The sequence below is a fragment of the Nannospalax galili genome, unplaced genomic scaffold, assembly GCF_000622305.1.
Source record: "Nannospalax galili isolate Female #2095 unplaced genomic scaffold, S.galili_v1.0 scaffold39, whole genome shotgun sequence".
Taxonomy (NCBI): Eukaryota; Metazoa; Chordata; class Mammalia; order Rodentia; family Spalacidae; genus Nannospalax; species Nannospalax galili.
In genome coordinates this window covers 6,830,321-6,844,129 of record NW_008346683.1, presented here as the reverse complement: position 1 = coordinate 6,844,129, position 13,809 = coordinate 6,830,321, and the positions used below count along the sequence as shown (strand labels likewise).

General features: G+C 39.8%; 1 protein-coding gene across 9 annotated transcripts in view; it reads right to left on the bottom strand.

The window, feature by feature from the left end:
* Positions 1–13,809, bottom strand: part of Slc41a2 (solute carrier family 41 member 2) — a 133,297-nt gene that overhangs the window by 73,649 nt on the left and 45,839 nt on the right. For 8 of the 9 annotated variants that reach the window (XM_029568333.1, XM_029568331.1, XM_008843139.3 and 5 more), the window contains one exon: positions 10,933–11,079. The exons of the other annotated variant lie outside the window; for it this stretch is intronic. In XM_029568333.1, the coding sequence (XP_029424193.1) occupies positions 10,933–11,079 (147 nt within the window). The remainder of the gene's footprint in view (positions 1–10,932; positions 11,080–13,809) is intronic. 9 annotated transcript variants of the gene reach the window in all.

Sequence of the window (13,809 nt, the reverse complement as noted above, 5' to 3'; positions counted from 1 at the left end):
CAGAACAAAGATCAACCAAGCTATAAGAGCAATGAAAACAGAACCAAACATCAACTCAGCAAAGGAAGGCTAGAATTTCATATCAGAAAAGTAACCAAAATAATAATAATTAATACTAATACTAATACTAATACTAATACAAATACTAATAATAATAATAATAATAATAATAAAGTAAATCTTGCTTTAAAAACATCTAATCAATGCTAGGTTTATTATCATTTTCTCCAGTACTTTAAAAAATTTTACATTTATTTATTTAGAGTGTGTATGTACACGTGTGCCTGCCATGGTACATGTGTGGAGGTTAGAGGACAACTTGCAAGAGTCAGTTCTCTCCTATCGTGTGCGTTTTGGGATCAAATTCTGGTCATCAGGCTTAGCAGCTAGGTGTCCTTACCACTGAGTCATCTCTTTGGCACTCTCAATTACTGTTTAACGAGGAAAAAGCAGTTTCACATTGTCTCATATTGTTGAAGGGATTCCCAGTTGTCCTGTAAACCATAGATAAAGGTAAATAGCATCCCAATTGGAAACATTCCTAGTTCACACAAAACAACTAAAACTGCCATTGATATCCATAGAACCAAGAAGAAACCAAAAGCATCGAAACTAAACTCAAAAGAACAATCCTGCATGTTAGCTTGACTCTGCATTTCACCCTCAAGTCCAGACAGACGCACCATGCAGGCTTTAAGCATTATCCTCCATATAAACCTGGAAGGGCATCTGAAGTTGAGAAAAGCACACCCCGTCCCCACCCAGCATCACTGCTCTGTGTTTCCAAAGAGGAGGAAAAAAGAAATTAAAAATAATGAGAACCTAGGTGGTTCCACAAAACTTAAACCAAGTTATCACATGACCCAGAAGCACTACACCTAGAAGCAAATGCATGAGAACTGAAAACAGATGTTCACAGAAACACTTGCAAATGAATGTTCATAGCAGCTCAAAAGTGGGAACAGCCTAAGCATCTGCCAAGTGGTTAACACAGAAAATACAGTATATCCACCCAACAGAATATTTTACTGGGCTATGTTATGATCTATCTGGGACAGTCTTCAGTGCTGACTCATGTGAAAATACAGATGAACCTTGAAATCACTATGCTAAGGGAAAGACGCCAGGTATCAGAGGTCACATATGACAGTTCCTTTAGCATGAAATGTCTAGAACAAGCTAATCTGAAGGGATAGGAAGTAACTGCCAGGAGTCAGGGAAGCAAGGAAGGAGGACCAGCTGACACATACAGGTTTTCTGGGGATGATGGGAACTTTCTGGAATTAGAACGTCGAGATGATCTTGTGAATGAAACCACTGAGCTGTTCACTTTGCAAAGGAAAGCCATGTGGCATGTGACTTACATCCAACTTTTAAAAATTTTAACAATGAAAGACAAAGAATGATTTATAAATGCTAAGCTAAAGTCAAAGAACATATACGGAAAAAGAGGAGACAACGAATGGGATCAAATGGGATTAATGTTAGGTGAATCTGAGGAGCGTAAGTGGAGTTTTTAGCACCATTTTTATTTCTGTAGCTATTCTGTAAGCATAAAATTATCTCCAAATAAAAGTTTCTTAGCCAGGTGTGGTGGTGCACACCTGTAGTCCAAGCACTTGGGAGGCAGAGGCAGGCGGATCTCTGTGAGTTCAAGGCCAGCCTGGTCCTGAGTTCTAGGATAGCCTGGGCTACAGGGAATCCCTGTCTCAAAAAGACCAAAAAAAAAAGTTTCTTAAACATTAAAAAGTGGGAAAATTATGATGAAACCAAAATTTCCAAATGATTTGCTATAAGTATATTCTATTTCAATCTGGCATTTAATAGATGTCATAAAAGTTTTAAAAAAAGAATTTGGTGTTAGAAAACCACCAGTAACCTGAAGCTGACTGCTACTGCACTCGGCTTTATTCAAGCTGCCTTGCCAAAGATAACCTTGAAGAATGAGAACTCAGAGCCGCAGAGATGACTCAGTGGTAGAGAGCACTGGCTGCTCTGGCAGAGGACCTGGATTCAGTTCTCAGCACCCACACTGGGTTTTTCACAACCACCTTAACTCCAGCTACAGGATCCAATTCCTCATTCTGGCCTCTGTCCGTACATTAATGTGTACATGCACACACACACACAAATAAAAATGAAAATAAATCTTTAAAAAATAAAACTCCTCTGAAAACAGAATTTGAAGGCTTACTCAGGTAACTACAAATAATAAACCCTTGGGTAACTTATTATTTTAATTTTTAATTTATTTTTATTTTATGTATATGTGTTATACCTGCACATATGTAAGTGCATCCGTGTTGTGCAGTACCTGCAGAGGACAGAAGAATCCATTGAATCCCCTGGAACTGGAGTTATAGACAGTTGTAAACTGCCATGTGGGTGCTGGGATTCAAACATGGGTACTGTGCAAGAACAGCCAGTGCTCTAAACATTGGGCCATCTCTCCAGCCCCAACCTTGGATAACTCTTGATGCAGCAGGCAAAAACGTTAATTTGCTTTTGGATATAAAGGCTTCGCCTTCTGTCTTAACTCAGGAGTCCTTTTTAAATGAACACATGGAGTAACCAGTGATATGACTAGACTCTAATCTTATCTGAGGGGAATGTCCAAAAGCTAGATTTATTACTGTCAACTCCAGTATTGGAAGTTAACCCATACATAACATAATGATAAAGCCTGACCTTGAAAGTCCTTACCCAAAAGCTAGGGGACCTGTTCTAAACCTGTAGTTTACTTCTGCAGCTAGACTGTATATGACCAGGATGTTTACAAGCTGCAACCAGACCTACAGCACTGCTGGCACATGAGGCCACAGAAATGGCTCTGATAACTCTCTTCCAGTATTAAACACAAGCCAATCTTATACGGAAGAAAAAATGGGACACCCAGCAAGGACATAGTCTGGCTACAAATTGCTGGTGCATTCAAAGGGAGCAAAAGATTCTGTTGCTGCAGCAGATCGATAAAAAAAATTATTAAAGGCCCTCATGACTCACCTTGCCTGGGAAGAAAAACATAAGCTGTTCTACTCAACTGTGCCTTTGGGTAGATAGGACTTTAAAGTCTTCAGTCCAAAAAGTGGTGGGAGCCTATCTGCTGTATCTGTAGTGGCCCAGGAGGTGGAACTATGCCACAACCAGACTTAACCGAGGACAAAGGACAGATGCATTCCCAGTGTTTGACTGACAATTAAATTTTACTCAGATCTTCTGATGTTAGCTGACACCTTCTCAGGGTAAATAGAGGCTATCCAACCCAGTCAAAAAACTCAAAAAGTTAGCAAGGCTTTTTTCCTCTAGAATAAAACCTTTCCTGAGTCTTTACAGTCTCAAGAACATTCTGAAGATAAAGTTGCTTAAACCTATGAACTGGAAGACTTTCAAATGAAAGAAAAAGGCATCTTGACACCTTATATACAAAGATTTATAGAGGTATCAATAATTGTAACCTTATTTGATGTTTTGGTTTGCTTCACTGTTTTTCTTTTAAGTACTGTCTCTGTAATACATAGTCAATCATTACAACTCCCTTGTGGGGTCATTCTTTTATGGTTTGCCATATTATCTGTATATAATTACCAACACATTCTTTTTTACAGCCCACTGGATCCTACTCCAAAACTCAGAAGTTAAAATAAATCATGCTACAAAACCAGATGGCCCTTCAGCCTGACAGGAACATAAGGGAGACCATGGGTCATCCATAAAGTACAGTGCATGGGTCAGCAAGATGACTGGACAGGTAAAGACACTTGCTACCAAGCCTGATGGCCCGAGTTTGATCCCCAGAGCCTGAATGGTGGAAGGAGAACTGACTCCCACAAGTAGCCCTTGACTCTATGCAAATGATTGTATGTATGTGCACACATGCACATATGCGCACACGCATACACACACACATACACACACACAAATAAGTAAATAAATGGAAAAAAGTAGACTCCTGTATATATCTCACAACTGGAGCAGTATAGTCTCAGTCCTCTGATATTTACACATTGAACTCTATGTCAAATCTTGCCTTAAGTTTTAATGATTTATCACTCTGGTTCTCAAATACATCATAAAAAAAAAGTTCCCCTATTTTTGGTGCTAGTGTTAGAATTAGGCCAACAACCCCCGTTGTCTTCTCAATGTTGGGATGACAGGCCTGTGCCACTATCTCTAGCTCAATTAAATCTTCAGTGACATAAAGAAATGTAACTGATCTGGTACATTAATTTTTAGATTCTGAAACTTTTACTGCACTCATTTATTAGTCTTAAAACCTTTTGGGGCTGGAGAGATGGCTCAGCAGTTAAGAACACTGGTTGCTCTTGCAGAAGACCTGGGTTCAAATCCCAAGACCCACATGGCAGCTAACAACTGTCCGTAACTCCAGTTCCAGGGGATCCGACAGCTTCTTCTGTCCTCCACAGGCATTGCATGACACGGGTGCACTGATCTACATGCAGGCAATACACGCATACACGTAAAATAAATAAATGAAAAAAAAAAAAACTTTGTGGGCTGGAGAGATGGCTCAGTGGTTAAAAGCACTGACTGCTTTTACAGAGAACCTGGTTCAATTCCTAGCACCCACATGGCAGCTAACAATCATCCGTAACTCCAGTTCCAGGGGATCCGATATTTTCTTCTGAGGGCATTGTGCAACATGGGTGTGCTTATAAACATGCAGAAAATACATTCATACACATAAAATGAAAATAATAGCCAGGTGTGGTGGTGCACGCCTTTAATCCCAGCACTCCAGAGGCAGAGGCAGGTGGATCTCTGTGAGTTCAAGGCCAGCCTGGTCTACACAGTGAGTTCCAGGACAGCTGGGGCTACAGGGAGACCCTGTCTCAAAAGTCCAAAAAAAGAGAGAAAATAATAAATAAAATATCTTTTAAAAGTCTTTTCTGTAGTCTTTAGGCTTCCTACATTTATACGATGGTGTCATCTACATGTAGTATAACTAACCCTTCCTTTTCAGTATGGATGCCTTTCATTCCTTTTCTTGTCTGACTCTCATTAGTGCTTCCAATAGGACGTTGAACAGAAGTGGCAAGAGTGGGCATCCTTCCCTTGTGCTGGATCACAAAGACAAAGTTCTTAGTTTTTGTAGTTTTCACATCTGTTCGCTCCTATTGTGCTAAGGAAGTCTGCAGCTATGCTGTCAGAGCTACCCGCCTATACTTTTCTCATGGTCTCTTTGACTTTGTGCGTTAGACAGCTTTAATTGTCAGCCTGACAACCTGGGAAGAGGGAACCTCAATTTTGGAATTTTCTCTATCAGCTTGCCCCATGCGCATGTCTGTGAGGCATTTTCTTGATCATTGTGTGATATGGGAGGGCCCAGCCCAGTATAGGTGGTGCCACTCCTGAGAAGATGGTCCTGGGTTGTACAAGAAAGAAGGCCGAAGGGGCTTGAGAGATGGCTACTGTCCTTAACTCCAGTTCCAGGGGAATCCAACGCCCTCTTCTAACCTCCATGGCATTGCACAGCACAGGTGCACTCACATACATGCAGGCAATACACGTGTACACATAAAATAAAAATTATATCTACATAGAAAAGCAGGCCGAGCACAGACCAGGAAAGGAAGCCAGTAAGCTCCATTCCTCTGTGCTCTCTGCTTCAGCTCCTGCTTCCAGGTTCCTGCCCTGCTTAAGTTCCTGTCTTGGCTTTCCTCAGTGATGGACTGTCACTTGGAAGAGTAAGATGCAACAAACCCTTTCCTCCTCAAGTTGGTTTTGGCCAGGACTTTTGTGGCAGCAACAGAAATTTAACTAGAATGCTTTAGTATCAGGCTGTGATGCTGACCTCATCAAACGAGCTTCCAAGTATTTGCTCTAATTCTTTTTTCTTTCAGGTTTTTAAAAAAAGAAATTAATATTCATTTGTTTATATTTGGTCTTTTTAATCTTTTCCATTTCTTTTTGTCTTCTTTGTCATGTTTATTTGCTCTGTGGGGCCTGGGAAGAGGGACACATGCCAAGAAGGTGGCAGGATAACTTTCAGGAGTCACTTGTCAGTTCTCGCCTTCCACCATGTGGGCCCCAGGAATCACGCCCAGGTCATCAGGCTTGGTGGTATAAGTCTTTACCTGCCGAGACGTCTCACCAGAACTTTTATTTTTTTATTCTTCTCTCAGTCTAGCTAAGGTTTTGTCAATTTTCTACATTTTTTTCAGAAAAAAGATCTTTGTTTTGATTTATTCTATATATAGCTTTTCTACTTTCTATTTGGTTTAATTGTATTTAATTATTTTATTATTTCATTCCTTTTGCTAACTTTGGGTTTTGTTTGCTCTTTTTCAGTTTCTTAAGTGAAATACTAGGCTGTTTGATACCTTTCTTCTTTAACATAGGCATTTATAGCTATACAATTCCTTCTTAGACCTGCTTTTGGCTCTTTCTCAAAAGTTTTGGTACACTGTGTCTCCATTCTCATTTGGCTTAACATTTTGTTGTTGTTGTTATTGTTGTTGTTGTTGTTGTAGTTTTTGAAACAGGGTCTCCCTGTACCCCAGCAGGCCTGGAACTCGTCATACAGACCAGGTTGGCCTGGATCTCACAGAGACTCGCCTGCCTCTGCCTCCGCCTCTTAAGTGCTGGGATTAAAGACGTGCACCACCATGCACTAGCTTAAGATATTTTTTAATTTCCATTTTTTTTCTTTGACTGACTGGTAGCTTAGAAGTGTGTTTAATTTCTAAATATTTATAATTTTTCTTGTTTTCCTCATGTTACTGCTTTCTAGTTTCACGCCATCGCTGTGACAAAAGATATTTGACATGATGTCGATCTTTCTAAATTTGTTCAGATTTGTTCCATGGTTTAATATAGGATCCATCCTAGAAAATTATCCATATACACAGGCAAAGAAGGTGCACTATGCTGTGTGCAGGGCAATACTCTGTGTATGTATGTTAAGGTTCATTTGGACCGGTGTGCAGTTCAAGTTCAATCCCTTTATTGATTTTCTGACCTACCCTCAAAGAGAGTGAGGTACTGAAATCTCCCACTGTTCTTGTATTTTATCTCCAGTTCCCATCACAGTGAATAACTGCTAAACATATTTAGGGACTCTGATATTGGATACATATATTTACCACGGTAACATCCTCCTGATAATTAGACCCTGTGAAATTTCATGTTCAATTATCTCCATGCAATTCACAGCCTCTATAGCCAAAGCTTATAACTGCCAAGAAATCTTCCCCTTATCTCTAAAGACTGCTTGGTGTCCTCAGGAGAGTTCAGGAATTCAACTTTGTTTCTAAGAGCTAGGCTTCTCACCAAGGTGAACAGGGTCTGAAAGATTAAATGTGCCTGTTTCTAATCTTCATATTCAGAATGAAAGCACCAGGCACCCAACTGCTGATCTTCTGAGGCCCCCTAGCGCTCAACCTGCTGACACTTCAGCTGACATTTCCGAAATGCCTATGTCTGACTAAATTAATTATGGAATTAATCTGTAGCCCATTTAAAAAGAAAATTCCCTTGGGGGAATCAACGATACAGATGAAATATAATAGATCGGTAATAATGCAATTTGAATCACTTTAAGCCAACTTTCAGAAGACAAGACCAGGAACATCCCAAGCAATATTTAATATGACTACCAGCTTTCAGAATTATGCCAACATTCCATTTAATTTACTCCTTGATCGAGTTAAAGTATCAGTGCATCACAGTACATGGTCTGGGTTCAATCCACAGCACCACAAAAAAAGGAAAGAAAAATAATGTCACATTTGTAATCCCAACACTCAGAAAGTTGAAGCAGGATGAATTGGAGGCCAACCTGGGTTACATAATTAGACCCTTTCTTTGAAAACAATAACAACATTAATGTGTTTCCATATAATACTTAAAATACTGAAGGCTTTCAATGACAATACATTATGATCAAATCTTTTTTTGTTTTTTTGAGACAGGATCTCCATATGTACCCCTGGCTGGCCTAGAACTTGTTCTTAGACCAGGCTGGCCTCAAACTCAGAGATATGCCTGTCTCTGCCTCCTGAGTGCTGGGATTAAAGGTGTTCACCACCATGGTGGCTGATTGTCTTTTATCTGAAGAATTTATTCCTTCTGAACTTTAAAAAATGAAATTTGCCAGGCGTGGTGGCACATGCCTTTAATCCCAGCACTCCAGGGGCAGAGGCAGGCGGATCTCTGTGAGTTCAAGGCCAGCCTGGTCTACATAGTGAGTTCCAGGACAGCTGGGGCTACAGAGAGACCCTGTCTCAAAAAGACCAAAAATAAAAAATAAAAATTAAAAACTATACAACAGTTATACAAAAGTATACAAAACTAGGTGTGGAGTATACACTTTAATCCCAGCACTTGGGAGGCAGAGGCAGGCACATTTCTATGAGATCCAGGCCAGCCTTGTCTATGTAGCAAGTTCCAGGCCAGCTGGGGTTACGGGGAGACTCTGTCTCAAAAAAAAAAAATCAGAAAAAAAGTCTACACAAGACAGTAACAGTTAGTCTAGCTTCCAGACTTTCATAGTATTTAGCCTATATCACTATAACAACGGTCATACTTATCATAACATTCTTCAGTGGCATCTTTTTTACTCATTGTCTCTGAAAAACATGTTACAAATGGTGTAACACATGGTAACTAGGTGCTCAAGTCTGCAAACAGTAAAGTTTTCTTTTTTATGTATGGATGAGAACCTATTCCTGAACCTACTACCAACCCTCCATCCCTGTCCATTCTCTATGCTCCTGGGTACATCCACAACATTGCTATTATCTTAATGATGCTGGAAAGAAACTCTTCATCCTCTGAATACCTCTCTTCTCCTGTCCCCTCCTCAGACTGTGGGAGACTTCACTAACTGCAAAGATTAGGCAAAGGGTCACTGAACGTGCCTCTCTGGCTTCTTATTGATGACAGGGTCTCATATAGGCCAGGCTAGCCTCAAATTCTCAATTCCCCTGCCTCAGCTGACCAAATGCTACGATTATAAGTATGTGCCACCAGGCCTGGTTAGACAATCTCTCTTCCCAAGTACAAATAACAGCCTGTTCCCACAGAGTGAGGACTACAAGCTGACAAACTGTTTTGGGGGGTAGTTGGTGAGTTTAACAGAGTAAGAGAAAAATATGCCACACTTTCTGATACTGGTCATAAACTAACATTATAATCTCTGAGTTTAGCATCTCCATCTAAATTGTATAATAACTTATTACTCCAACAATATAAACTAGACAAGATTTAGAATTTTCTGTAATAACATCACTCTGCTTTTCTGCGTTCTGAGCAGGAGGAAAGGCAATGGAGCATTCCCTTGAAGTGTCATTCCCTGCACCCTGTACAATGACAAAAGCCACAGCCTATGAGAATACAACACACATTTATGGCATGCACCGAATGTTTATTGTCTTATTCTTTAGCTCACATGGATGTATCTTTATTTTCAGGAGAGAAAAATTTTGCCTGAACATACACATTAAGTCTTACTGAATATTGTCTTTGTCACTCATCATATAAAAGTTAAGGTTGCCGGGCGTGGTGGCACACACCTGTAGCCCCAGCACTTGGGAGGCAGAGGCAAGCAGATCTCTGTGAGTTCAAGGCCAGCCTGGTCTACATAGTGAGTTCCAGGACAGCTGGGGCTACAGGGAGACCCTGTCTCAAAAAAAAAAAAAAAGTTAAGGTAATTTAGCTGGTGTGTTGACACACACCTTTAATCCCAGCACTCAGGAGACAGGGGCAGGTGTGAGTTCAAGACCAGCCTGGTCTACATAGGGAGTTCCAGGCCACCTAGGGCTACAGGAAGACCCTGTCTCAAAAACACCAAAAAAAAAAAGTTAAAGTAATTTCATATGCTAAATGAAGTGGCTCTTGCTATTAGCAAAAGATGTAGAAAATGAATGCAATTAGTAGGTTAAAGCCTTTTCTTTAGTTCAAAAACATATCCAAAACTTTTCATACTAAGCATTCTTTAGATATATTTTAAATTATACCACAAAGCTGTATAGAACCTATGAAATTTTGTGAATAAATATGTGCTTTTGGATTGGCTTATAAGTAACTTTTCTACTGTGGATTTCCGCTTTTTTTTAACTTGACATCTGGCACATGCACACATTCATGTACACACACACACACACACACACACACACCTGGCATCTAAAGAATTTCACAGCTAGCATGCAGCATCTACCTCATGCTCACAAATCATATCACTCACCACTGACTGTAGTCCCAGAGCATAAATCTGAGTTCAAACAATTCAATGGCATCTATATACTCCCTATCACTGCTCAAGAACTACATGTAAGACAACTACAACTTTACCCCCAGTCAAGTTAGTTTCTGTGATGCATTCCCCCCCCTTTTGTGAATTATCTTAAGACTATTTATTGGCATGGATTTCATACCCAACTGGTAAAGTTAAAAAAAAAAAGTGGTTAACCTTGTAATACTGCAGGGTGACCCCTGTCTGCCCAGTTAGAGGAAGGACAGTCATCACAGAGTATGACAGACCTGTGTTCAACCAGAACACCAATATGTGTAAACCTGGGCAGCAGATGGAATTTCTATGATCTTCGGTTGTTCATTTGAAATTATAGAGGATGCCTAGCTGTGATGGCACACACTTGTAATCCAAATACTGGCATGGCAGGAAGATCAGGAGTTCAAGACCAGCTTTGTCTAAATAGTTAAGTTCAAAGCCAGCCTGGGCTACATGAAACTCTGTCTTTAAAAAAAAAAAAAGATCAAAGAATTTACAGAGGAAAAACCTTATCTTTTGGAGTTCTGAACTAAGAGAAAAATATGTAAGACAGCAGGTTTTCAAAGAATTACAGCTGTGCTAATCACTCTTAACATTACTTCTAACAGATGAAGTTCACCTGGGATACATTACATTGCTACATTTGTTTTTAAAGGCTCATGTTCAGTTTTAAGTTAACTTACCGAGACAGGAGTATAAACCCTGACTTATCCAAGCTAATATGGCCAGAGTTATAAGGTCCCCAAAGCTAGCAGCAATGGGTGTAGCCACGTTATCAGGATTTATACCTGTCTTCTTTGAGCCAACGATAACTCCAACCATTATTATTCCTAGAAGAAAGAACATTCATTACTTTTTATGCTGATTCAGAATGAATTTCCCCCAATACTGAAATAAATAGCCTTGATAAGAAGCAGGTCAGTTCCATTAGACTGACTGGATAAACTGATGAAACAAACGAAACATTTTACTGTAACGCCTTGGCAAAAATGCCCTTCAGCAAAGTCCAAGGGACCACAGAACATCAGAGTCCATTGTTTATTTACTGTAAAATTAAGTTAAAACTAAAATTCTGAATTTAATATGGCATATGCTTTAAATGTGATGCATGTGTATCAAACCAAAGATTTTAATTTTAACCCTTGAAGCATGAAAACGCTAAAGAGAGGTAAGTTGTATTTATATGCATAGCGACAAAAACAAATTCACTCATATATGTTAGTTTAAAATGCTTGCTTCATCTTATCTGAGGTGCTGAAGTATTAAGAAACAGAAAGCAACCAGGCGTGGTGGTGCATGCCTTTGATCCCAGCATTGGGGGATAGGGGGGCAGCAGAGGCAGGCAGGCAGATGTCTATGAGTTCAAGGCCAGTCTGGTCTACATAGTGAGTTCCGGGACAGCTGGGGCTACAGGGAGACCCTGTCTCAAAGAACAAAAAACAAACAACAAAAGAAACAGAAAGTAAACCAGGTATGGGGGGGGGCACACCTTTAATCCCAGTAGTCGGGAAGCAGAGGCAGGAAGATCTTTGTGAGTTCAAAGCCAGTCTGGTCTACATAGAGTTCCAGGCCAGCTAAGGCTACAGAGAGACACTGTCTTTAAAAAAAAAAAGGCAAGAAGTAATTAAATTTTGAATACCAGCATCCAAAACACAAGAAACAGTCTTTATAAAAGATACTCTTTGGGGCCAAAAAGATAGCTCAGTAGTTAAGAGCACTGGCTGCTCTTGCAGAGGACCCATGTTCAGTTCCCAGCACCCACATGGTGGCTCACAACTGTTTGTAACTTTAGTTCCAGGGAATCAGATATCCTCTTCTGGCCTCGGTGAGCATGACATGTATATGGCACATATACATACATTGAGGCAAAACACTCATTCACATAAAATAAAAATAGATCTTTAAGAATAAATAAATATACACATTATTTGACCAAAGATGGTGGCACAGGCCTGTAATTTCAGCACTCTGGCAGCAGAGGCAAGAAGATCACTGCAGGTTCAAGACCAGCCTGGTCTACATAGTAAGTTCCAGGTCACTCAGGTCTATATAACAAGACCTTATTTCAAAAAAGAAATTTTTTTAATGTTCTTTAGCTCAAGTTTCTACCTATAAATCTATAATAACAGAAGATGAAAACGTGACTTCTTGCACTTTTAAATCTTTAGTTTCTTGAATCAGACAAAAGGAAAAAATGAAAACATCTCTCTTCACAGCCGACTGTACAGATCTCCTCATGCCAGCACATTCATTAAGAGGAAATAGTACGGACAAAATAAGAGAAAAAGAAAGGATGCTGTACCGAGCAACAGAAAATGCATCGTTTATGTGCTAACCATATGTCAATCTGAAGCCTAAATGCGGTTATGGAAAAGAAATAAACAGCATCTCACCACACTTTTAGAGCAAAAATGAGCATTCCAGCATGCTCATTTTATGGGTAATAAATGGAGGTTCTGGGGTGTAGGGTTTAAATTCTTGCCTGAAGCCACACAGTTTATGATTCAAGACCAGTGTACTGTACTATAGCTCATAAAGTCTAAACTGTAAGTAGTAGCTCGCATGCAGCAGCGTCTCACGTCTTATAACCAGGAGACTTTCCATCACCAAATCTATTTTCATAACAGCATTAGAAAAAAAGAAAAGAAAGCTAGAGTAGTTGGAAAATTTTCCCGTGATAACTGAAGATGGGGTTATACTGAGATATTCTCCCCCAGTTAAGCACATCTTAAGCTCTTCATAGGAGGTTCTCTTAGGATCATGCCATTTCTGTCTTTCCATGTGAAACAAAACACTTTACATGGACCATGCAGAGTAGGCAGTGCTGAGTACAGGAGACTGAGGTTTTCATTCTGATTCTGCAACTAACAAGATGATGTATTAGACAAGATGCCTGACACCTGTGTCAATTTTCTCACCTAAGAAGTGTAGTTTACATGTTTTAAAATGGTTTAAAAGATCAAGTTACCATAGAATGCACATTAAGATGTTTTACTTCTTTTCTGTTTCTGTGTATGAGTATATTGTTTGCATGTATGCAAGTGCACCCATGTCATGCAGTGCCTGAGGAGGACAGAAGAGGGTGTTAGATCCCCCTGGAACTGGAGTTAATAGTTGTTGTAGGTGCTGGGATTCAAACCCAGGTCTTTTGCAAGAACAGCCAGTGCTCTTAACTGCTGAGCCATCTCTCCAGCCCCCAGGAAGAAGTGTTAAACAAAAGCATTTTTAAAGTTATATTTATTTGTTTGTGTGTGTTTTTTTTATTCATGTGTCAGAGGGTATCAGATCCCCGGAGCTAGAATTATAGGCTGTCATGAGCTGCCTGACCTGAGTGCCAGGAACTGAACTTGGGTCCCCTAGAAGAGCAGCCGATGCTCTTAATCATTGAGCCATCTCTCCAGCCCTAAACAAAAGTATTTTAAAAATCTGAATTTTGGGTAGTTTGGAAAATCATAGATATTTCAAACACTTGATATACTGAATTTAAAAAAATTTTTTTATTTATTATTTTTATTTTATATGTATGCATGTATTGCCTGCATGTAGGTAAGTGCACCCAT